Source organism: Lepisma saccharinum, chromosome 6, assembly GCF_977018435.1.
Source record: "Lepisma saccharinum chromosome 6, izLepSacc3.1, whole genome shotgun sequence".
NCBI lineage: Eukaryota > Metazoa > Arthropoda > Insecta > Zygentoma > Lepismatidae > Lepisma > Lepisma saccharinum.
The window spans coordinates 53555674-53582008 of NC_139234.1; the positions used below are offsets into that span (position 1 = coordinate 53555674).

At 36.3% G+C, this 26335-nt stretch overlaps 1 protein-coding gene and 3 non-coding genes across 4 annotated transcripts in view; all 4 read right to left on the minus strand.

Annotated features, from left to right (window-relative positions):
* Positions 1-9708: 9708 nt before the first annotated feature.
* Positions 9709-26335, minus strand: part of ATPsynO (ATP synthase subunit O, mitochondrial) — a 28946-nt gene continuing 12319 nt past the window's right edge. The window contains exons 4-6 of the mRNA XM_083123928.1: positions 22756-22888; positions 20292-20404; positions 9709-10014 (exon numbers count right to left, since the gene is read on the minus strand). Of these exons, the coding sequence (XP_082980054.1) occupies positions 9814-10014; positions 20292-20404; positions 22756-22888 (447 nt within the window). The 3' untranslated portion in view covers positions 9709-9813. The remainder of the gene's footprint in view (positions 10015-20291; positions 20405-22755; positions 22889-26335) is intronic.
* On the minus strand, positions 17582-17710 carry LOC145989513 (small nucleolar RNA SNORA14). The gene has a single exon (XR_014441874.1). It is a non-coding gene; the product is annotated as a small nucleolar RNA SNORA14 (small nucleolar RNA).
* On the minus strand, positions 18091-18219 carry LOC145989512 (small nucleolar RNA SNORA14). The gene has a single exon (XR_014441873.1). It is a non-coding gene; the product is annotated as a small nucleolar RNA SNORA14 (small nucleolar RNA).
* LOC145989510 (small nucleolar RNA SNORA14) lies at positions 19270-19397 on the minus strand. The gene has a single exon (XR_014441872.1). It is a non-coding gene; the product is annotated as a small nucleolar RNA SNORA14 (small nucleolar RNA).

Consider the following 26335-nt stretch of genomic DNA (forward strand, 5'->3'; position numbering starts at 1 on the left):
ATGTCTCACACTGGCTCAGCTGATGCTACCATCTAGTGGGAAAATATGGAACTACTTCAAACCAACTAACCCGTGCGGTGTGTTCGGCATCAATCATGATTCCCGACGCGTTAGCCAAATAAATAAATCAAATGTGTAATTTTGGCGCTTTGAAATAGGGTATTACGTTTCATCAGCAACTAAAGCAATTCTATTCGGATTCTATTGAAAACTCTACAACGATTGCGATTCTAAAGATGAGACGTGAGTGTCAACACAAAGGGGATGAGTAGATGCGAATGATAAAATGACTTGTTTCATTTTGATATAGTTGCAACATTTTGTACGTATTATGACTTCAAATAAAATCGAAGTAATTTTAAAATAAAGCAAAAAGGTTCAGCCCCCCCCCTTTCAGTGACGGCTCCAGCAAAAAGTGAGTGGGGGAGGGGGCGAGAAAATATTGTAGGGGCAGTTACATTAAAACGCCCTAAAACACTACATATACAGGGTGTCGCAAAACTCTTTCAATAACGCTTGGGTGCTGGTAGATATCATAAGTAACTTTTCCCTGTAAAGTTTACCTCGAAAGTGCTTAGTTTCTGCTGCGCTATAAGCGCTTAAAATCTATCCTGCACGTATGCAACCCAACACAGCAGAGGCTTGCTCTAACATAACTACCAGGGGCGCGTGGCAGGGTTGCCACTAGCTTTCCTCGCTAAGAGAGACGGACCACTTGAAAACAACAACTTGGGAGTCTTGCCTGAGCAAAATCCAAAACGTTAATGATACTTGCGATGTTGTAAGAAGCATTGACAGTATTTGTAAACTGACCAAGACAAATAATGGGCAGACTGAAATTTAAGATTACTCATTCTAAAATATCTCCATGGTTTGATTGATTTGGTTTATTTTAATTCGCTTTTCTGCCACCTTTGACTAATCGCGAAGATGATGTGATGAAATAACAAATGACACTAATGTGTAGACCAGGATTTAAACCCGAGACACCTGGCGCCGTAGCGAGCTGTGCTAACCACGTCACCACGGAGTGTTTCGTGTATCATGCAATATCAACAATTACAAGAGACGTGAGGTAGGGGAAATCCACGAACGAACAAATGTATACATGATGTGTTTGCTGCCTCGTTTCGAACACGCAGACTGTAATGTTATTACAATGTATTTGAAAATTATTCCTATCTGTGCTAGCGTTATTGCTAATCGTGTTCGTCTCATAAGGAAATAATTTCAAGGCTCTTTTAATTTAATGAGTGATTGATTTGCTTTATTTTACTTCGCTTTTTGTGCCACTTTTGGCTAATTTGCGAAGATGGGAATGAGTGATGATATGATGAAATTGATGAATGGATACTCACAAACATCCATACCCAAGCCGGGATTCGAATCCAAGACCCCTGGCATCGTAGCGCGATGTTCTAACCACTCCGCCACGGGGGCCGACTTTCAATTTAATGAAAAACGTCGTTTTAAATTCACACATTAAAACTATTGCTTATTAAAAACCAAATCCAAGGATGCATACTTATATCAAGCGCTGAACTGTAAAGGGCACTCGTATTGCACATTTGCGTATTATTTACATTTGTTCGTTTGTGGATTTCCCCTACCTCACGTGTCCCTTAAATTGTTGACATTGCATGATACACGAAACACTCCGTGGTGACGTAGTTAGCACAGCTCGCTACGGCGCCAGGTGTCTCGGGTTTAAATCCTAGTCTAGATATTGGTGTCATTTGTTATTTCATCATATCATCTTCATCTTCGCGATTAGTCAAAGGTGGCAGAAAAGCGAATTAAAATAAACCAAATCAATCAATCAATCATGGAGATATTCCACAATGAGTAATCTTGAATTCCAGTCTGCCCATTATTTTTCTTGGTCAGTTTATAAATACTGTCAATGCTTCTTACAACATCTCAAGTATCATTAATATTTTGGATTTTGCTCAGGCAAGACACCCAAGTTCTTGTTTTCAAGTGATCTCTCTTAGCGAGGAAAGCTAGTGGCAACCCTGCCACGTGCCCCTGGTAGTTATGTCAGAGCAAGCATTTGCTGTGTTGGGTTGCATACGTACAGGATAGATTTTAAGCGCTTATAGCGCAGAAACTAAGCGCTTTCGAGGTAAACTTTACAGGGAAAAGTTACTTGTTTTTATGATATCTACCAGCACCCAAGCGTTGTTGAAAGAGTTTTGAGACACCCTGTATAGAGTGGACGTTTACTGCCTAAATTTAGTTCTTGATTACGACTTTATATCCATATGAATGATTCGTTTTAATAAAGGCATTAATTCCTTTCTTATTCGTGGACTGCCGTAAGTTGCGTTGTGTCTAGTGGCCTATTTCAGTATTGGAAGACAGGTAAAAAATGATCTAAAATAGTTTCCCCATTAATAATATTATAATTCATCGTCTTTCTTGAGATGAAATTACTGATATAAATTTTCAAGTTATAAGATAATAATATAAACGACGAAAATAATGTTTCGAAGAGTTTAATTTTCTTACAAAATTAAAAAGATGACGTTGGAAGAAATTAAATTTCTCAAGTAGTAGAAACAACGAAAGTCACTTGATGTAGTGCAATTCTCCTGTACGTAGGAGAATTCTGCTATGTGTGCTTTGGAGAACACATTGACCACCCTCGATACGTCCAAGAGTCGACATTCCTTCTTCTCAATAGCAAGGACAGGCAAATGAGGCAGTTGGCATCCAGCTTCCTGTTTCGAACAAGGCTTTTCGAAGGTTTCAAACACGAAAAGATTCTTTCACACGCTGAATTGGAAACTGGGATTGTTACAGAGAATACAACTAGAGTGTGAACCTAGTGAAATGCCAATTTATACTTTCCTAGGACTACTTTCGTTCCATCTTTGTAACGTTGAAGAGTTTTGGTCCTTTTAGGGAAATATCATCACAGGAATAAAAATCTGAAAAAGCAGTTTTCTCATAATGTAAGAAACATTCTGACCCTGGTGCACCTCTCACTCTAGCAGTCCAAAGTATGTGCTACACAATTACAGGCATCTATGGAGTTCTTGTAAATAAGTTCTTTGATTTTGATATGTGCAAAGAGCGAATCTGCATCTAATGATTGAAGGGCGGTAAATCCTAAAAAGCGTTCTCTTACCTGCCCGCGATACAAATACCTGTCCTGTTCCTTTCTCACAATCTGACATCTGACACCAGGGCGAATTCTTTGGCCTCTTCCACTTACTTCCTAGCTTATTTTGCTGAAAATAAGTGTGGACATTACGCAGATTAATTTGTTTTGAATCGAATTTTGAGTACTACTTGCATTTTAAGATTCAAGTTCAATGCATTTCAGAATAATATCGCCTCATTTTGAATTTACCTTGAGAAATTCCCTCTGTTAAGGCTTGCCTCAGTCTCATCATCATCTCGAAAAGCAAGTCCCTGAATAGTAAGAAACCCGATGCATCCACAAAAACTGACATGTAGTGTTGGTTTTCTTGAATCACCGTCGAATGTTTTTCACTAATTAGCGTTGCCACTAACGAACCACTATTACAATAATTTGCCCGTACTACAAATGATGTTTTGTGGTCCTCGTGATGTTTTAAAACCATCCACATTTAACGCACTTTTCAAGTTCTTCACTGATTAAAACTTAGGTTAATCGCGACGATAACGGGACCTAAATGAATGCCCAGGACAACGCTGGAATCTTGAACGAAAGTCACACACACACACACACACACACACACACACACACACACACACACACACATATATATATATATATATACTAAAACAATATTATTTTTTGTCAGTCAAGTTGATACTATAAGCAGGAAAAGTGATATGCAGAATGCACCACTTTGAAAAGGTGAAAAGAGTCAGCCTCTTAGAAACGAACTCTCATATTATTCATAATTTCATTAACTTCAGTTGGGGGGCGCCCGACTCCCTCTGGCGTCGTCACCGCCCCCCGCCCAATTGCAGTACCACAAAGGCAGTGGTGTCGCGTGCGGTTCACATACGGGTGTTCACAATAACATTTTTATACTGAATGGAGATTTACTCCTCTCCCTTGTAACTTCATATTCAATTGAAAAAGTAAGAATAACAGTTCAACTTATTTTCTTTCAACTATTTCCCACAAAAATCACGCTATATTTGAAGTAATGCAAGATTTTTTTTTCAATTAACACCCTTTTAATTACGCAATTTACAATTTATAATGGTTAGTGCAATCTAATTAGTATAACATGCAATCTCAGGTATGTACAATGCAAGACTACCATACTTCGCAATCTACTTTCTATTACACCGACCATATGTTAACCAAGGACATTCATTCAGCATTGAAAGCACGTGCATCGTTAGCGGGACAGAGGGGAGGACACGTCCAGCCCAGAAAAAAATAGTTTGTGTATGTAAGATATTTGGGTATTATACAGAATGCTCTCGCCCCGCCCACAATAACTCGGTTGGGATGCTTATGATTGAAGTTTGGGAGTACTTACTACCTCTTGTACAATGCAGAGGTCCGCTGGTGAGGGCCCATCCTTTTTACTTCCGTTCGTTCTGCTTCGCTCATTCGCGAAAATGAAGTTTCTTTCAAACTCCTAACAGTATTCATAGTGTACAAAACACAACACTACACACACACACACACACACGCACGTCTGAAAGCCAATGCACATAAATTCACCCAACCGCTTGCCAATAGATATGGCGCTCTCAACAGTCGACACTACTCTAACCGCGTTTTGCCGGTTGCCGCCAAAGAGCATAGGCTTTTTTATTGCCCAGCAAAACGAACGGAACTTAACCTTTCCAAAAATAACGTGTCCCCTTGCAGTTCTCCTACAGAAACAGTGTTGCCAACAATTGAATCGCAGAAGTTGCTAAATCTTCAACATGCGCTAAAAGTTGCTGAATCAAATTTATAGGTGAAAAATGCAAAATATATTTTTAAAAAGTGCTGTAAAGAAGAACTTACATCAGGTTTATTCCAACCAATAAATTAAATTTCAATGTTTGTGCGTTTATATGTAGATCAAAAAATTACTTAATTTCAAATGAGATAATTTTATAGATATTTCATTTTAACTTTCTAGCTTCAAAGAAGAAAATATTATGTGTAGCAAAAATGCATCTCTAGTATTCTGAAAGTTATATTTTGTTCTTCACAATAAGCATATTCTAATAACATAGAGAATAGTAAAAATAATTTACTAACATCAATTGATAACTGTTTTCGGTAACAAGTATTTAGGCCTAGGACTCCATACTATTCTGAGTATAGTTACCAGAAAAATGCGCGTTCAATTGATGTAAATATAGTCCGCACTTTTCTTTGCAATTTAAGTTGGTGAGAGGTTTTTTTTCCATTAAAAACGTCGATTACTAAAAAAAGTTGCATAGTCTGAATGGCCCTTAGACGCACATGCGCAAATCATATAAACCTTGAAAGATATGTAACTCCTGCAGACTAGTTTCTAAAGAAAAGTCGCTCGTCACTATTCCGTGAACTTTAGCGCCCACTGGAACTTAAAATCCGCCAGGTTTAGCGATTTCTCACTAAAGTTTGCAACTATGTAGCGCAGACCGGCTCGAGTCCCCCTAAACATGCCTTCTATATGCTGCACTCTGGTGCCGAATGCAAGAAATATTGCCGCTTGAATCAGGGCTCGCAGCACCATATGTTCGCACAGCCCAGTGAACATTTTCGCGGTATAGTGGCCAACAGCCCCTTAGCTGTCAGTTTGATGCGGCACGTGCAGCAATTGTGTTCAACGCAATCCGTGGAACACCGTGGGAGTCAGTGTTACCAACTATCTAAAAAAGTTATCAGACGTGAAAGACGTCAACTCCGAGTAAATTGTGTGTAATATTCGATACATAAAAAAGTATATATATGTGTGTGAGTGTGTACATTTAATATGTACGTAATGTAAAACATATACACGAGTGTTCACATGCTCATGCGAAGATTATCACGCGACACGCATGCACAAAGGCACTTGCACCTCAGCTTCGTTTTATACAGGGTCTCCTCAACATCAGTCATGCCAGTACTATTTGTATAGTACTTTATTTTATGCCTGTCAAGCAAGCTTTATAGAGGAAATTACATTGAAAATTCAGATGGAAACCCTTGATCCAGAATTCCATGCTCAATTTATAGTATATACTGGTGTGTTCAGCTTTACCTTTTGTCGAAAATATAACTAGTCATTTTCATGGCTTATGGGTCCATTTTTACCTCTAGGTAGCCACAGCAATAGAAATAAGTGGTGTTAACGAGTAGGAATAATTTATTCCATAATTTTCAAATTGACCAAAATACATAATAGGGGGAGGGGACTTCAGTAGTTTCTTTTAGTAAGTGTTAAATTTTGTGAATTTAAATTAGGTCATTGCAGTGTACCATTTAAGGTATATATTACACACTTCCCATTTCATTTTTTAAAAATGCAACTTTGTATAGCTTCTAGTTCAAGTTTTCCATTATTCTTGCAAAGATTTAGCATGGCGGTAGTGCAATGAGCACTTTTCCACCTCAAAATTAAGTTATAATGCTTCATCAGTAAGGAAAAGATGAGTACGGTGGTTTCAATTGAGAGCTAATTTAGAAATATAGAGGATGGGAGCCAAACTTGTTTCAAGAAATCTAACACAGATAATCAATGATCACTAAAATCTGTTCACAAATTGAAACTAAAATATTTTTTGAAAATTTCAGCAAAAAATGGACTAAGTTGGGCTCAAACGTGGGTCTTGATCATGCTGTGCCATTACTCTACCAACTGAGCTACCAAGACAGCTCTGATTTCACCAGATTTTTCACTCTTGATTTGAGTTCTTGTGCTGTTTTACCTGTGTGGAATTGTCTGTTAGTGCTACTGCAATGGAATCTGTCGTCACTGATGGTGCCTTGTTTCTCCCAACGCAGTTTTCAAGTACTTAATTTTTTGACACACACAGATGTACTATGTAGAAATTTCAGCAAAAAATGAAGGCTCGACCAGTACTCAAACCTGGGTCTCTGCCATACCAGGAACCATGATTGACATGCTGAAATTGAAGGGACAGCCATGCTCAAGCCAGGATTAAACCCTGGACCCCTGGGGTCAAAACATGCTCTGCTGACCACTCTGCCATGAAGATCAGCACTGGAGGGTATACGTTTTAGATAGTGATTTCCGAACAAAAAGAAAGGTCTCTCATACACATTTCTTGTTTATCCGAAAAATTTAAAACTATATTTCAAGTGCACAAATAAGCAAAATTCATTCAGTTAACAAATGATTGCTTCTGTAATAAAAATTTATATATTTTTGTTGCTTAATTGTGATGAAATACAGTAAACCCTCGTTATCACGAATCCCAAGGGACCGAAAAATCAAGAGTTCCGTGTTAAAAAAATTCGTGCTAACTGGGGATTTTCAGTTTTGTTTGCAGATCTATGCCTGCATGCTTCCTCTTGGCCATGACTCCCGTCTTACTGCTTGCAACTTGATGTTACTTGTACTGGCTACATTTTAAAGAATAGAAAAACACATTTGAACACATTGTTGATCTGAATCTGTTGGTTACAATACTGTATAAGTTGATTGTTGACAAGATAAGAGATTGTTGAGCGATTTCTTAAATACTTAGCAGAGGAACAAGAGAAAAAAAATTATGAAAAACTTTGAAAGTTCGTGTTAAATGAGATCTAATGATGCAACGGACTAAACAGCAGTTCGTAATTTGTGGTAACCGAAATTCACGTTAACCGATAAAACTTTCTATAAGATATAATACATCCCTGCCGGGACCAACATTTTGTTCATGTTAACCGAGTGTTCGTCTTAGGCGAGTTTGTGTTAACGAGGGTTTACTGTAATAATTTTACTAGTGCTCACAATCTGCAACTGTCAGTCTTACTCTTCTACCCTTGCAAAGTTCAATTGCTCCTTGGGCCTGTGACAGTGGTAACATTTTCGAAACTGTCACTAATGTTGAAGACAAATTGAATTTGCTGTAGACCACTTATCTGTTACAGGAAACAAGAAAGCAATGCCAGGAAACTATAACATTACAAATATCTAAGTCACATATGGTCTAGGCAGATGTAATTTTTCAATTGCTTTTGAAGCAAGAGATTTTTTTTTTAAATGTGTGATGAGCCATGCCCAAAGGACAACCAAGATTAATAACACACAAATAAAGTTTACAAATATTCAGCAAAAGAGAACATACTCTTAAATCATTGGTCCTCAAAATTATCAACATCCACCTGTTCAGAAAGGAGCACCTTTAATGCTCAGTACACCTTTGCTTCTTCCTTATATCTTTTCACCTTTTAACCATATGGAAGTTCTTTTGCTTTCCTGAGATAAGCAGCAGATTTCAAGGAACGAACATTCCAGTTTATGTCCATTTTTTTATATTAGCACACAAGGTGTGAAATATGTATTTCTTTAAATAATGTTCATATTTTGGGAAATGAAAGACTGAGTAGTAACTGTAACTGTAATTACAGAGAAATTTAGTACTCCTGTTTTCCGTGAAGCTGTTTGTAGGTCTATTAGTGGCCACTGTCACCATCCTCATTGGAACTTGTAGCCACTGAAATTAATAGAACTACAAACAGCTTCGCGGAAAACCAGAGTACTATGTCTCTCTGTAAATAAAAATATGTAGTACAGTGACATTATAAACAAGGATTATATTTCATAAAAAAAATGATATTTACAGGGAAACTGATTTAAAATTGGATAAAAGGTGCAGAAAGAATAAGATCCAACTAGGGATGTGCCGAAGCCGATTACAGATGTATGAAAATCGGCCGAAATTGACACATCGGTATCGGCAAAAATCCGATATTTAAACCGGTACAGATTATACTAGAGTTTTTACCTTCTAATAAATTTTATATTCTAGTATTGTAAGATTTATTGAAAATTTGGTTATGATTCGTCATTATTGTAGAGTTTTTGTAATACAATTATTGCAAACTCATTCAGAGGATCAACCTAACTATAAATCTGAAATAAAACAGTACATTGCTGAACCAGGATCTGCTGTTTTATTGGAAATTCAAAAATGAATATTCAAACCTGAAGCAAGTCCTGAGAAAATACTTTGGCATACCTGCTGCATCAGTATTCAGTGATTGCGTGTTCAGTGTTGCTGAACAGATTTGAGATAAGAGAAGAAGTAGGTTACTTCCTGAAGTGCTTCCCAATCTCGTGTTTCTGAAGTTGAATCTGGCAGAACAGGAATTCATTTTGCATTTCAAAGAACTGCTTGTGTACTAATGTTTAATCTCTTGAGAATCCATGTTCTTCTTAAAGGTTCACATAACATTTTGTAGATGCAAATGTACATTCGCACCTCTTGAGAATATATATGTATATACATATGATATGCAATAGAAATGTACATAGCAAATTTATTTTTGTCATGCTGAAAATAACATCATATTTCTGTTTAAAAATCTTATGTATCGGAATCTGTTAAATATCGGCATCGGTATCAGTTCCAAAAATTATCGGTGCGTACATCGGCATCGGTAAATTTTCAGCTTCGTCACATCCCTAGATCCAACCAACCATGTAATCACTGTGCAAATGTTTTACTAGGAAGCTTCTTTAGACTTGAAAAGGATGTTGGTAGATCCATCTTGCACAATTGAGTGTATTGTGATATTATCATCTTACAGAATAAGGATTTAAAAAGTCTTCAAACATTGATCTGATTTTATTATTTTTGTTTTCAACAACTTCAATACAGACATATATACACTAGAAATAAAATTGCTACATTTCTCCTCGATTTTGTTCCAATCTTTCAAACACTAATTGAAATGATGTCAGTATATTTCTTCACCTTAGATGCAATACTCATATCTACAAACTTGTCTCCAACACTGACAACCATTCCTCCAATAATGGAAGGGTCTACTTTTGTTGTTAATAGTAGTTTCTGTCCTTGCTTCATAAATAGCTGAAGGGCACTTTCCAATTCTTTCTTAAGGGCTTCATCAAGGGGCTGAAAAATAAAAATTTTACAGATATGAAAATGTGTGTCAATTCCACTCTTTCTTGTCATTTTTTTAAAATTGGAAGTTATGCCTTTTACATTTTTCAATATTTAAATTATGACTAACATAAATTTTATATATTTACAGATATGAACATAGTTTAGCAGATAGTTAACCATGGTCTTAAATTCAGTTTCATATTTTGTATTATTATTATTATTATTATTATTGCACCACTTTTAGCTGATTGGAGCAATGATGGTTGATTGAAATCAAGATAGGAATGCTTACATGTTCAACCTAGTGACACACCAGTGTGTTATGTGAATGACAAGATTATAATGGTTTGTCATGGATGACCGGAACACTGAAGAAGAAGGCAAAGGTGGAAACACAATAGGAAGATATGGATTAGGGATAGGAGAGGGGTGATCTATTTGCGAATTTCTGTAAAAGGAACTCTAATTGTTGGAAGTACACTATTCCAGAAACATAAAAGAAGATACACATGGACATGTCCAAACAATAAACGATACCAGATAGACTATAGCTTGGTACAAGAGAGATTAAGAAATTGTCTAAAAATGCAAAGACCTTTCCTGGGGCTGATATAGATTCAGATCATGTCCTACTGCCAGGCAAAATAAGCAGCCATTTTTGAAGAAGATAAGAAGAGGCAAGGTGATGAAGCCTGCCACTGAGGAACTCCAGGAAGAGGAAGAAAGACAGAAATTTTGAGAAAACTTCAGAAAGTGATTTTTTCCTTGTGAAAAATAGAACAGCCAAAACATTTTTATGTGCACTCGACTCCCCATGGTCATGCCTTATGCGCATCATTGTTATTCTCATGATATATGGCACCCTAGGAAAACAAAGTGCAAGCCACGTGTTTCGGTCATAATGAACAACATGGGGTGATTGGTGTTCGCCAGTTTCGGTCATTATGACTGACATGACAGAGAACATGTTAAGAAACCATGGGTCATAGGAAATATGCTGGAGAAGATGGAGGAATGCAAACACTGAAGAACAACAATAAAACTACAAGAAAGATACGTTGATTAGGCACAAGAAAAATGGATGAGCAGAAATGTGAAGAAATTGAGGTGCTAGAATAAAGGGGAAGGTATGATTTGAGATATTGGGAAGCACACTGTATAGACTTTACAAAGAAATGGAAACAATTTGGATGATATAGAAGATGACAATGGTTTCAAATTCACAGACAAATCTGGAATACTTAATTTACATGGAAAGTCAGCATGTCTGAAAAACAACTCTAGGGTTTCAAACACAAGTATATTACTTTTGTTGCAGCATACAATGGTGTTCGTAGTGTAATCGTGAAGCATATACACTGGTGTTTTGAAGTGTAATCGTGAAGCAAGTTTTAATTCACACATTCCAGACAAGATAGCAGCAACGTCACATAGTTGTACAGCCTAATCTGTTTACAGAAGTTGTACAACTGCTTCCCAGGTAAATGGATAGACAAGTATGTCCCATTCCTTGGCGACTACGAAGTCCAGATTTGATGCTATGGTTCTTTTTCTTTTGAGACTATGTTAAGACATTGTGTATCAAGAAAAATCCAGTCACTTGACCACTTGCACCAAAAAATGACCACAACCATAGATGAAATTCCTATAGATATGCTTCCCCAAGCGTGGACTGAAGTGGAGTATCAGTATGATGTCTGTATGCCTGTAAGTAGTGCACACATCGAATTACACTAAATGTAATTAAACTTTGAACACTGTACTTCTATGAAATACGTTACATACATCTATGATTCCGAATGTAATAAAATAACTTGAATCCAAACCACAAGAGTTCTTTTCAGGACACCCTGTATATATAAGATCCATGTGACAAAAGGGATCACCACAACATCCTACATAAAGAAAATGAAGGATATATATCTGATGTGACAGGGGTTTCCATCCTGAAGGATTGATTCGACAAATCACTGAGGCAAATGAAGAATTGGAAGGCAGAGTGGTTGAGATCTCTTTGGAAAAATTGATTTGGTTTATTTTACTTTGCTTTTCTGCCACTTTTGGCAAATCACAAAGATGAGGGTGAGTGATGGTATGATGAAACTGATGAAGGGACACTCACAAAGAACACACATGCCAAGATCTTAAGTTTATGTAATGAAATCTATGAGAAAGGTGATTGGTCTGACGAGTTCAAGAAAACTGTTCTCGTTCCTCTACAGAAGAAAAGTACTGAATACAGGACAAGCAGACAGATATTGCACTCAGTGAAAATTCTGCAAGTAACAATAAGCACTTATACCTTAAAGTTGACGGAGGCAGTTTGGTTTCATGGAAGATAAAGGTAAAAGCAACATTTTAAGCAACGTCCTTCCAGACTGGAAGGGAGGGACGGACACAATGTGTGAAATTTGTGCAAACAACGTGGTTGTTACAAGCATAAAAACACATTTCTTTGTTGTGACATTTCAGGAGAACACACACTCCCTTCATCAGACATTTATTTTTAGTTTGATTAAAGATACAGTTATAACAATGGTTTCAAATCTTTAAAAAAGAATGTCATACAATAGACCTTGTAGAAATTTTCAGTGAAAAATGCAGGCTCGACCAGGACTCTAACCCGGGTCCCTGGCATACCGTGCCATTGCTCTACCACTGAGCTACTGAGCTGGCCCGACCTCGCCTGATCTTTAATAACAGATTTTCTCAATGTTACATTGTTGGAATGTAGAAACTTAATTGTGAAACAAGTAGTCTGTTTTATTATTATTTAAGGCGAAAGTTTTTTATCACATTTTTTTAAAAAAATTATAAATCCCAAATATCATCAGGCAATTCAAAATCATCATCCCTTTTACAGAGATTCTTGATGTTTTCAGTTATTGAATTTTAAAGATGGGTGGCCTACTCAACTTGTGAAAAAGAAAAATTCATACTGGGTCTATGTTACCATTTTCATTATTTAATTTATTCCAGTGTTCTTCTGCAATGAACGAAGTCTCCCAGACAGTGGCCGCGAGGGAGGGGTGGGGGGTCCCCACTTTGGCCCCGCACTCTGCTAAATCTTATCTACAAAGGGAAATATACTGTCTTTGTCCCCAGTTTTGGCACCTTGCCTCCCTGGTTTTGGAATTCAATCACCGACACTGCTCCCAGACATTCAAATCTATGTTTCCCCACACTCTTTTCAAAACCCTTCTCTTTCTAATCATATGCTTCTCCTCGATGATGTGAGCTGACAAACCCATTCGTGCATTTAAATTTATGATGTCCAAATCATGTTCGTGCCATTTCAATGCTATTTTCCTTGACGTTTGTCCTAGATAAGGCTTTTGAACATGAACAACTTATATATTCCTGTGGTTTCCACATCTGGTATAGATTTTCTCATTTTGTATTCATAAATTGTGCATTTTAAACTCACTGATGATCTAAAAACAATTAATGGCAGAATTTACAAGCCATTTCTTGAAAACTAAAAACTATATTTCAATTCTGTCATTTTTGTTCATTAGTATCCTCTAATGTATCCATTGTTAGCATTACTAACAAAGTGCAGTTTGAATAAAGTCTTGCTTCCCTCTTGTTTCTATGGGATAAATTGAAGATAAAGTGCTACAACTTCTCAACCACTTCATCTTTAATTTAAATTCTACATGTAATAATGAGTAAAAAGCAACATTTAAAGCTATGTCTGACAATTAAGGCTTTTAGGGGAAGTCGTGGCAAAGGTCCAAATTTCGAAATTTTCCATAATTACATAAAATTTGCCAACACTGTAATTTCTGTTTCATTTTTCCAAGTTGCAGGACAGGCATTACATAACCTCATAGAGTGGTCTTTTGTTGTGCTTCCCTCCAAACTTGGTCCATCCAGGATCAATAGGGCCAATGCTAGAAGCAAAATTCCAGAAATTGTTCTGTAAGCTGACAACACTGCTGGTTCACACAATGTTGCTACAGTATTTTTCTTTGGCCAAGAAGTATCAGTCTGATTTCAACGAAACTTTGCATGGTTGTAGGAATGTACCACCGCTACACACTACATTTTCATTCACTTCGGTCTATTGGAAGGGGAAGGAGAGCACAGGGGCATATGTCAACGTTTCTTCTTCCTTTAACACTAATTATTAGGAGGCACAATGTATACATTTTACAGCTGTTAAAAGCCCAATTTCATCTCGACAATTAGTTCTCGAGCTACATTTTTTATCACTTTGTAGCAAGTTTGTAAGGTGCACACTTGAAAAGGCTCCTGCTTCAACGAGAATACATGAATGTGCAAGCCTCCACGTTACAAAGGTAAAGTGTAACATATACATATACATGCTACACAAAGACTTTATATTTTCAGCAGTGTTTGTGATGCGACGTAGTGAACTGAAAACAATGATTCAAATAACCTTACAAACCACAGTTTTCTTCTAGCATTCTTTCCGATATTCAGGAAATAAATTATCTGAATAATGATTTGACAATGCAATTTCCTTGTCAATTGCATTCTAATGAATGTTCAAATTACAGTTTATGGGACAGATTTTTTTAGTCCAGACAGGAAACATTTGCAATTCTTTGAAATTTCTCGACACTGTGGAAATCTCCAATTCTACAGGCCATTTTCCTCTTAAAATGATTGTTTTTGCATTTCTGGAATAAAAACTAACAATCTCAGAGAAGTGTCAGACACTTACAATGCACACTATTAAACACAACCATTTGGAATTTCCCAATTGTTCAGGATTCCAAAAAGTCAGGAAACCATTTCCCGATATGGAGATTGGAATGGGGACTTTATTTTTCACAATTCCCATACCAACTTTTTGGGATGCTGCACACCCCTAAATTACAGGATTGTGCAAGGTCAGACATCCTAGCCAGCCACAGTGAATGTCCAGCATCAAGAAAAAGTCGCCTGCCTTCTATCATTCTATCACAATCGAATGGCTAACCAAAGCCCTGGACCCTTGAAACCTAGATCGCATATTAACCTTTACACTTCCGGGCAGGTTTGCCAAATGTAACCCCTGATTCAGAGAGGCTTTTCCGGACGATTTTTAAATTTTTACACTTATTTCAGAAAAAATGTTATAACTCGTAGACTATTGGACCAATCTGCTTCGGGTAAGTTTTGTTTTGAAGCTAAGACACCAGGGCATGCAACTGTGTACAATTCAGAACGCCAAAGTGAAAAAGATGGGGGTGGGGTGTATCGTGCACCCCAAATTTCCATGAAAAAAGAATAAAAATCTGGATTTCGCCCAATCTTTCCCCTTCTTTTCATAGTATGGACCTTTCGTTTTTTTCTTTCTTAGTCTATCGCGTCGCTGTTCCGGGAAGAAGAGGGGAGCTGAAGGAAGCCATACTCCCAAGTCAAATTAAATACTGTGTATAACATTTAAAATTCCTTTGCATATTTATTAATCACAAAAGGGTAAAAGTAATAATTTATACATGTAACTAATTATGTTGAAAGGGGGGAAAAAGTGCTCCAACCTTGACAAAGGTTTTTCTCAGAAAGCCTGCTAGTGTTTCCACCACAATATAAAAGTATCAAGGTGCAAATAGCATGGGAATTTTACCTAATTCTTCTTGTCACCATACTGGCGATTTAAAGGTTACTTGCCAACACAATCGACAAATTTACCAAACACAAATGATACTTCCTCTCCCTTTCTCGATAACTCAGATGTATACAATGCACAGAGTGAATGAAAGGTAATCTGCTAATACATCAATAAATGACTCCAGCAGTAGCTAACACATACAAAAAAGGCCAGCCCCCCCACTGGACTTACCTAACACATCAAATACAACCATAAAATAAGCAATGTACACACACACACACACTATAGCTCAAACTGTGAATAACACAGGTCATACAGGTCATTATGCACTTCTCCCATGAATTAAACATCAACAATGGACAGACTATCACGAAAACCAGTTTTGAGAAGAAGTAATTACTTCATTTCAGTATATTAAGGGAAATACTTTCAGAAGAACAAAAAATAAAAATGACATCTAAAGTAAACAACTAAATTCTTAAAGATGTTTAATTAAGTGCCACCTTCTTACCTTCCCTTCTCATTTTTTAGCCTTTGTCTATTTTTATCTGTCCAAACATCACTACTATTTCATACTGTGCTCTTTTGTAACTTGATATATGGTGTTATAATTCAGAAAATAAAATAAGATATAACAAGAAATAAAGTTAAAAAAGGTAAAAATGACCAAGGTAAACAAACTTAAAATGTAGAAAAATTTTGTAACATTTTGCTCTATTGAGACCACGGGAATTGAATGGATAAAGTGAGCGAAAAGTGAAATCCAGGAACATAAAAACAGGATTCCCCAGTTTATCTTTGTACATTTTACTACACAAAAAATAGTAGTACACAAGGCTGATAGGGCTATATCCAACCGATTTGGCACAGCTGCTGCCACTTGTGTAGTTGCACCAGAACCTTGAAACCAGTGCTGTGTCTGAGCTTGCAGTTGCCGGAGCGTCGTGTTCATGCTAGTGAAATGCTGCTGAAAATTAACTGTTATTAGGAAGGCTCTTTTCCATGCACATTTTTTGTACAACAGAATAGTGAAACAGTGTCGGGAAAATGGTTTAACCATTGAAATGAGCACAGCTAATGATATCGTAGCCAGGCAAACACAAATCGTGCTCATGCAGAATCATTCGCATTCAAAGGGTTGTCAGTGAAAGTGCTGCTTGAGGTGCTTCGTGGAATTCGGTGAATTGCAGTCCAGGAGAATGTTGCCAAATACGGTTACAAGGGGAAGTTGGAGATACATAAGGTGGATTGATTGATTGATTTGGTGTTTTAAGTCCACTTTATGCACAGATAGGCTAATCGGGACTGGACCTACAGTTTAAAGTGGACATAAGGTGGAGGAAAACATAAAGTTGAATGCTGCCAACTTCCAGGAATGCATTATGGCCCCAATCTATCCAACAGACATTCTTCATTTGTATGGAGCCAAAAAAGAACCAGGTGCAGATCTACATAGACAGAGCATCCAGTCACACCGCTAGATCATCCCTCTGGTTCTATCAGGACATGGAGCAGGAAACAGGAATCAGTGCTATTCCCTTTCATGACATTCCTGTCAAAAGATCTGATGCCAGTCCAATGTATTTCTATGCATTTGGACTGTTAAAACAACATCTACATCATCGCCACCCCCGCATCCTCACTGGCCTGTGGAAAGCCTGTAAGGAGGAATGGGATGGGATTCCTATGCATGTGTTCTAACGTAGTTTGTTGCAGTAGAAATTGCAATGTCGGGCGACACAATGCTGGTGGTCCCAAAGAACACAACCGGTGGCAGTATGGCTTTTCATATAGTAAGTGCAGTTTACATATTGGTTGGATATAACCCGATCACCCTCTGTATAACTCTTTTTCTCTTTGAAGTATACCTGAATTGTTGCATATATATTTTTACTCAAAATTAATCTACATTGAATACAAGATTTGCTATCAGTCAACATACATGGACTTCTATTTTGGGCGGGAGGAGGAGGGAGGAAGAGGGGGTAAACAAAGACTTCATATTTTCAGCAGTGTTTGTGATGCGCTATAATGAACTGAAACCAATGAATCAGATCACCTTAGAAATCACAGTTTTCTTATAGCATTCTTTCTAATATTCAGGAAACAATTTCTCTGAATAAAGATTTGAGAATGCAAATTATGAAACTTCCTTATAATGCATCCTAATGAAAGCTCAAATTACAGTTTATGTAATTACAGGGTTATGCATGTCAGACATCCTAGCCAGCTACAGTGAACGTCCAGCATCAAGAAAAAGTGGTCTGCCTTCTATCATTCTAACACAATAGAACGGCTAACCAAAACACTGGGCTCTTCAAACATATGTAGATCACACACTAATTGCCGAAACAGCCAACAAATTTACCAAACACAAATGATACTTCCTCTTAAAGGGTGATGTATACTGTTGCACATATTTTTATACTCAAAATTAATCTGCATTTCAACACAGGATTTGCTATCTCCCTCACATGTATTTTTATGGGGGGGTCTAAACAATGACATTCTATCTTCAACAGTGTTTGTGATGTGAAATAGTGAACTGAAACCAACGATTCAGATCACCTAGGATTCACACTTTTCTTCTGGCATTCTCTCTTGATACTCAGGAAACAAATTCTCTGAATAAGGTTTTGAGAATGCAACTTACTTGTCAATTGTATTCAAAGAAAGTTCAAATTTGTTTGGCCAATTACACCTTGCCCAAGGTTTGAGCCTTCCTATGCAAATAACAGGAAATGACTCAGTGACCATTCTCTACCTATACATAAGTACAATTGTAGACATCAATTGAAAAATATGGCTATGTCAAAACTGAAACCATGGTAATGTAATGATAAAGATTGCCTGGCTTTAGGATTTGCTGTGATACTATGCTGGTTTTTAATCTTGCAACAATTGCTAAACAAAGACTATCTTCAGAGATGTTTGTGACGTGAAATAGTGAACTGAAACCAATGATTCAGATCACGTAGGATTCACATTTTTCTTCTGGCATTCTCTCTGATACTCAGGAAACAAATTCTCTGAATAAGGTTTTGAGAATGCAATGAATTAAGTTAACTTCCTTTACAATTGTATTCCAAGAAAGTTGAAATTACAGATTATCCAATTACACACTGGTTGGTTCCTTGTTGGTACAAATAAGAGAAAATTATGCAATAACCATTCTGTAATGATTTACAACATTAAGTGTAGACATCTTTTGAAAAAATATGGCTTCATCAAAACTCAAACCTTGATAAAGTCAGCATGGCCTTATGAATATACTGTGATACCTTACTGGTTTTTCATTTTGCAACTATTGCATATAAAAAATAATATTTTTGTTTATTTTATTATTAATTTTAGTATTTAGTATTTTAGTACCTATTATATTAGTAAAAATAAACAATGGAAGCTCCATTTTAAATTTTTCATAGGATCAAGGTAAACAAACTTAAAATTCAGGAAAACTCTAAAATCTCTTGTCAATGGGGACGATGAAAACTAAATGTATAAAGTGGAAAAATGTAAAATCCGGGAACAAAAAATTGGAGTTTCACTGTTTATCATTGTACATTTTACTACACAAAAGTATAGCTGCATTTGCATATATTATACTCAAAATTAATCTGCATTCCACATCAAATTGCTATCTCTCCACATATATTTTTATGGGAGGGGGAGTTTAAAGGATGACATTCTATCTTTAGAGGTGTTTGTGATGTGAAATAGTGAACTGATACCAATGATTCAGATCACCTAGGATTCACACTTTTCTTCTGGCATTCTCTCTGATACTCAGGAAACAAATTCTCTGAATAAGGTTTTGAGAATGCAACATTTTCTAAATGTTTACTTGGAACCCAGATCATGATAAAAGCATATTGACCCCTCCTCCACAAGAAAAAAAAAACACCACCTGAAATTGGCATTGTTTGTACCAAAGCAGAAAGGTAAATGGCTATTCATTTTATAGTTAATAACAGAAATAACATTCAATTAATTAGTATTCTAGCATAGCCTAACAAAAAAGGTTAGAACCGAAATTGATTGTAAGATACAGGAATATGGTCATATTCTACCACAAATGATTCCATTATTTAAAAAAAAATTGAAAATTAGATTTTAATGTGCTAGATCAAAAAATGCAACAACTTCATGACTAAAAATATCCCTTTACATTTTAAAGTTTCTTTTGAATGACGTGTCAAAAAGTTGAGAACAGAATAAAAATATTTTACTTTCAAAAATTGAGCTGGTGTATAGATATGTTCTCTCACCCCAAAAGAATAATACTAATTAATAGATCATAATAATTATTATTTGATTTGTATCATATCTAGTTACTTTTATATAAACGGACCGACCCTTGCTTCATCAACAAAAATTTCTGGGAAAGTCCGTGGTAGTGACTACAGGTCAGTTAAAAAAATTAGCAATTAATTAATTTCAAATAATTCCTCTAAATAATTCCTCTTTTCAGTCAGGAATTATAAAAATAGCATAGGAATCGAGGAAATTAGCGATGATTTAAAAAAAAAATGTATTATGTATTTCAGTGTATTGTAGGTTTTGGATTCACGAAAATCCAGGGATATCTCATTATGTAGTCTGGACAGACTTTTATATATGTTATGTTGCTACTGCGAAGTAGTGCAGCAAATATACCAAGACATCAACTCAGTGTATGAGAAGCAACTGGGGTGGTGGGTGGAGTGGAGTGGGATCTTACCTTGGCAGTGGTAACTTCGCATTCAATTTCACCACGGTGTGCTGACATGATGGTTTTGAAAGCATTGATGACTGTATCGACGTTCTTCATTCGCCCATTATCTGCAAGTGTTGCTGTAAAAATGAACATAATAATTCAGCTAGTAGTTTCTGCAATATACATATGAATACAGATTTTGTAACAATCACATACTATATAGGCTTACAACAAAATAAATTAGGGATGGAACACATTAATCAGTACCTTTCGGTATCGGCCGATATAGGCATATCGGTGTATCAGTGAAATTACAGATTATTTTATCAAACCAATATATCTATAAATATCTTATAAATTGCTACCTCCATTTGGTGCAAGGAGCATAAATCTTAATCTTAAACCTCAGCTAGCTTATCTACAGGATAGGGTTCTTTGTAGACAACAAAACCAGACAGGATGCCTTCCAATGGAGACGTTTAAACAAATATATTATTTAAACACAGGCTACATGGCGTAAGGATATTTACATTTAGTCAATTTTCATCTCAATATGCTTTTTATTATTTCTTTTCTCTATTTGAATATTCTTCTATCTGGACTTCCTTCATAATGGACAGTCTGGATCGGGACTTCCTTCTCAATGGAGGGTCTGGATCTGGACTTCCTTCTTAATGAAATGTCTGGATCTGGACTTCCTTCTTAGTGGACGATCTGGATCTTCTTAATGGACATTTTGGATCTGGCCTTCCTTCTTGTCTTTGTGAACTTCCCTCTGGATTTCCATTTATTTATGTTTTTGATGATTTAATGAACTCCTTTATCCAGCTTTTTCCATTAAGCTTTGGGACTAATACTAATATCCTCCCTTGCGGATGCGATTGGAACGTGCCAACACTAACTGGGTACAACAGAGTGTATACGCACCGCCACTGATGTAAACAAAATTTCCGCTATGGGAATGGTAAACAATCACACAGATGCAATATCTGTTCAAAGACACAAACTTGTATCAGTGCTTTGACTTCTTTAATTTTCATATTAATTTACATATGATCACTGATTTGATTTATAGAATATATATATTAATTTATTTCTTTAATATTTATTCTTTATCTTCTTATGGTAGATTCTATTGTTTTTCATCTTTTCAATTTGCTTTGTTCTTATTTATAAGGTTATTCACATATATTATGCTAATTCTTAGTCTTGCACATCTGGTGCTGCCATCTCTATTCCTCTTTGGCAAACTATTTACATTACTTGTTCCTATTGGGTACGTAACAAAATTAGTGCAAAATTCTGCCAATTTGTTATAATTTTTATGGACAATCTCCATGCCCTACTTTTTAAAGTAAATGATTGATCTTTTGCATTGCATTCACCGTGAAACACACATTTACTAAGGAGGTCAATGAACCATTCAGGTTCTTCATGTATCATTTGGTATTTTATATCGGATCGGTAAAATATCAGTTATCGGTATCAGTAAATTTTATGTCGGTACTTTATCTGTATTAGTCAAAATATCACATCAGCCCACCCCTAAAAGAAATAGATACTATCAACGTTATAGAACCAAAACCATTATAAAGAAAAGACATACAATATGAAAGTTTTTACCACTAATGTCAGCTGAGTGCCCACTGTGTCAGCTAAGTAAAATGGCTACTATTCTGGTAGAGAAGACTTTTTGAGAACACAAGCCCTGCTACGTCATACAGCAGCATTTTAGATGTTGTAGAAGCTGGTTATTTATGCAAAGGGAATAGTTGTACTCATAGTTTGTACTGGACTCAAATGGATCTGCCATTTATAAATTTGATGAAAATATAAAGTGTACTTTTAATTCTCTACGCAGAGTCCAATTTAAAAAGAACATACAAATTCCAGATAGTGCCGTATCACTAGGTCATGAAAGGTAGTGCATTACCCAGTTGCACATGTAGGTGGTACAGCACAAGCTTTTACATAAAATATTCACTCAAACTATCTAGTGTAAATTAGGGATGGACAGGACAGATATTAAATTTTGGCCAATTCTAATACAGTACCAATAAAAAAATTTGCTGATACTGATAACTTATATTCTACCAATCTGATATAAAATTCCAATTGGCGCTTGAAAAACCTAAATGGTTCACTGACCACCTTAATAAATGTATGTTACCAGATGACTGCAAGTTGCATATTTAGACATTTGCTTAAAAAACTATGGCATGTATAGTATGTTTACCTTCATAAAAGACAACAAAATGGCAGAATATTACACTAAATTATGATACTTATAGATATATCACATTGGAAAATTATATGCAATTTTATCAACGAACCAATTATGACTATATTGGCCGATAGAGATTACTCTGTCCCATCCCTAGTATAATTAAAAACAAACTTGTCCCTAGTATAATTAAAAACAAACATCAAAATTGGGGAAAAAACATACAAATCACGTTTAAAATATGTAACCTACAGTGATACTTACTCAACAAATTAGTTGATAAACTTGAAAAATTAAACTTCTTGCTCAGCTCTGTCATTGCAGCAACCTTTGCCTGCTTCTTCAGAATTGGGTTGTTAATAAAATCTTGAAAGTTTTGATCTTTCTTTAGCGCATCCTACAAGAAAATTATTACACATTGTTTAGAATTCATATGCTCAAGTATCTTTTCATACATGTTAGTTTATTCAAGAAAAGTCATTATTTTCAAGTATTCATGTTTGGATCACATGGCATGGGAAATGTATGGGTCCTCCCACGTATTCACCTCTCTTCATGACGTAGCATGCTTCGCACCAGGTTGCCAAGTGTATCCTGAGGAATACGGCCCATACTGTATGGTGGCCTTAGTGAACTATCAGACGGTCTGTGGTGGGTTGGGATAATTGATTATAACTCTCTTTAGGAGCGTTCATGCATTTTTGATGCAGTTGAGGTTGTGGAATACGCTGGCCATGGCATGCGTTGGATTCTGTGTTCCTGCAGGAAGAGGGTGATGAAAAGGGCATGGTGGGGCCATACAATGTTTTCACAATATGCAATAATTTTTTTGAGTACTGAAGTTAAAAAAATCATGTTGCAACATTGCGTCCACGAAAGTCTAAAGACATAAGGCATTATCACAAAACATGTACATCATGTATTGTTGAAAAAAAATTGTTTGATATGGAAACATAAGGATTAATGTGGCAACAAAGAACATTACTACTCTAACAACAAAATACAACTGCAAGTAACTTTTCTATGGAATGAGAATATTGGCACATATTTGAAATGTAAACGCAAATTTTAAAAACCTTCAGACAAAAGTAGAAGCAGAAGAAAATGTATGCCTGCTTTGTAATTAACACCAGCTCTGTTTCATACATATAATAAATAAATACGCAATAAGAGATTTTTACTTTTCAACAAATCTGCTCCAATAAACTTTTCACACTTGTGCATCACTTATTAATATGCTCCTCAAATGCAAAAGACATGACACATTTGAAACAGCTAAATTCCATAAAAACAACAGTTCAACAGTTGTAAATAAAAAGTAAGACCCCTTTATCTAGCACACCACATATCCAAGGCAAAAGAAAAACTAATAACCCCCCTGCAGTAGAAAGATTGTGAAGCATCTATAATGCTATAATATCTTTGAATATAGATGTTCAGTTGTTTTGTTGATTGGTTGTCAAGCATGGAGTTAGCCATGTTGTAATATTCTGAGTTATGGATTAAATTATTATTTTTATATAAAATTGAACCCACATGCATTATTATATTACCGGGGGTTGGTAACGCAGCAATTTGGCGATGAGGATTTTGAACACATTAGGTAATTCTGATCCATATGTGGTACTTGACATGAAGAATGCATTTCTACAGTTGGAAGTACATGAAGATTCAAATAAATATTTAGTAATCAATACCAATTTTTGTTTATTTGGCTACAACAGATTACCGTTTGGTTTGCAGTGTAGTCCTTTGATATTTCAACATGTAATGGATCAGATATTGACAGGAATTCCATTCACTAAATGTTACTTAGATGACATAATTATCTGTGGTAAAGGACTAGAACAGTATTATAAAAACGTGAGGAATCTACTACAGAAGTATAATGTGAAGGTAAATGCTAAGAAACGTCAATCTTTTTGATACGGGAGTTGAATACCATATTTACTCATGTATAATATGCAATTTTTCCCAAATTTTTGCACCCAAAAACTTTGGTGTGTATTATGCACGGAATATTTTTTCATGTTTACGGAACTCTATCATGTTATATATTGTTGTAAAGCTTGAATTCTGTAGTTTCTGAATATGGCAACAGATTTCCATTCAAGTTGGCGACACTAATGTGAATGCAGCTGAAATAAAATGAAGGAACGTTCTGATTTTTGTGGTACTTTGGATGAAAGAAAAGATAAGGAGAAAGAGAATAATAATTAAAATGTATTACTGGCCAAGAAATATGACATATGGTTTGTGAAAATGCCTTCATGAAAGAAATATTGTTCTGCTAACTGCTAGTTTGAGGGTCCTGAATGGGACTCTTATAAATGTTACATTATTCATGGAAAAAGTATATACCTTGAAGGTTTCTTTTCTTAAAAAAGTAAAGAGAAAATGAGCAAAACCACGCATAAAAGTTTAAGGGCCATTTTTTTACGATTTTTCACTTTGTAATATAATGTTTTGCGACACAAGAAAAGCAGTGCCGTTCAGCCAGACTTCGAGCATGCACCTCCCATCACATGGGATGTGTATCAGCAGTATTTGTTGAGTGAGAAATAACAGAAAATAACTTTCTGAGTATTGCAAATCCATAACATAATTTTATCTCGCTTTCTACTATTACAGTGGCCCCGGTGGCTCAGTCAGTAATGTGTCTGACAACCATGCTATAGGTCCCGGGTTCGATCCCCGGCCGGTTCAAATCTGGGAACTTTTTCTAACATTGGGACCGTTGAATGACATGGGTACCTGGGGGAAACCCTGGGGGGGTAACGGTGGTCAGGGGCGTGATGCTGTGCATTATACACGAGATAAATTTTTTTTGTCACTTTTCCCCATCAAAAACCAGGGTAAATACGTGTAAATACGGTATTTAGGATTTTGCATGTCTAGTGAAGGAAGTAGACCATCTGTGAAGAATTTAGAAGCAATATTAAAATGTGCTGTACCTAGTAATGTCAGTCAACTAAAGTCATTCTTCGGAGGTATTTCATTTTACCATAGGCATATACCCAACTTGTCAATGCGCAGTGCGCGAACTATTTTCTTTAAACCTAGGTGCCAGTTCTGAAAATGAAGTGCCAGGAAACTACCTACTAGCAATTGTGCATACTACAGTGTGTTTCAAAAGTCGCACAACCCAAACTATGAAAATGTATATCATGAAAACCGTAAGAGGTATTTACACCAGGTTTTCTGAACTAAACTAATCATGTACGCTATCACTGGGTTCATAAATTTATGTTAGCATGTATCCAAATGAAAGCAATTACATTATTTTAAAAAAATATTGTTAATTTGCTGAAAACATCTGAGAATTGATTTTCAACAATATATACAAACGGAGAAATTTTCAGCGAAAAATGCAGGTTCGACCAGGACTCGAACACGGGTCTCTTATATACTGTGCCATTGCTCTAACCACTGAGCCAGCCTGGCTTTGCCTGATTTTTCGCTGTCGCTGTTTTACCTGCGTGGAATCTTCTCTGCAAGTGCTACTGCAACGGGATCTGTTGCCTGGTTCCTCCCAGCATTGAGATGTTAATTATTGAAGATCAGGCACACACAGGAAATGTACTACGTAAAAATTTTCAGCGAAAAATGCATTAACATCTCTACGCTCGAAGGAACCAGGCAATGTCGAAGTTACTGTGTTTCAAAGGCAACAGATCCCATTGCGGTAGCACTGGCAGACTATTCCACACAGGTAAAACAGCGACAGCGAGAAATGAGGCGAGGCCAGGCCAGCTCAGTAGATCAGTGGTTAGAGCAATGGCACAGTATATCAGAGACCTGTGTTCGAGTCCTGGTCGAACCTGCATTTTTCGCTACGTAGTAG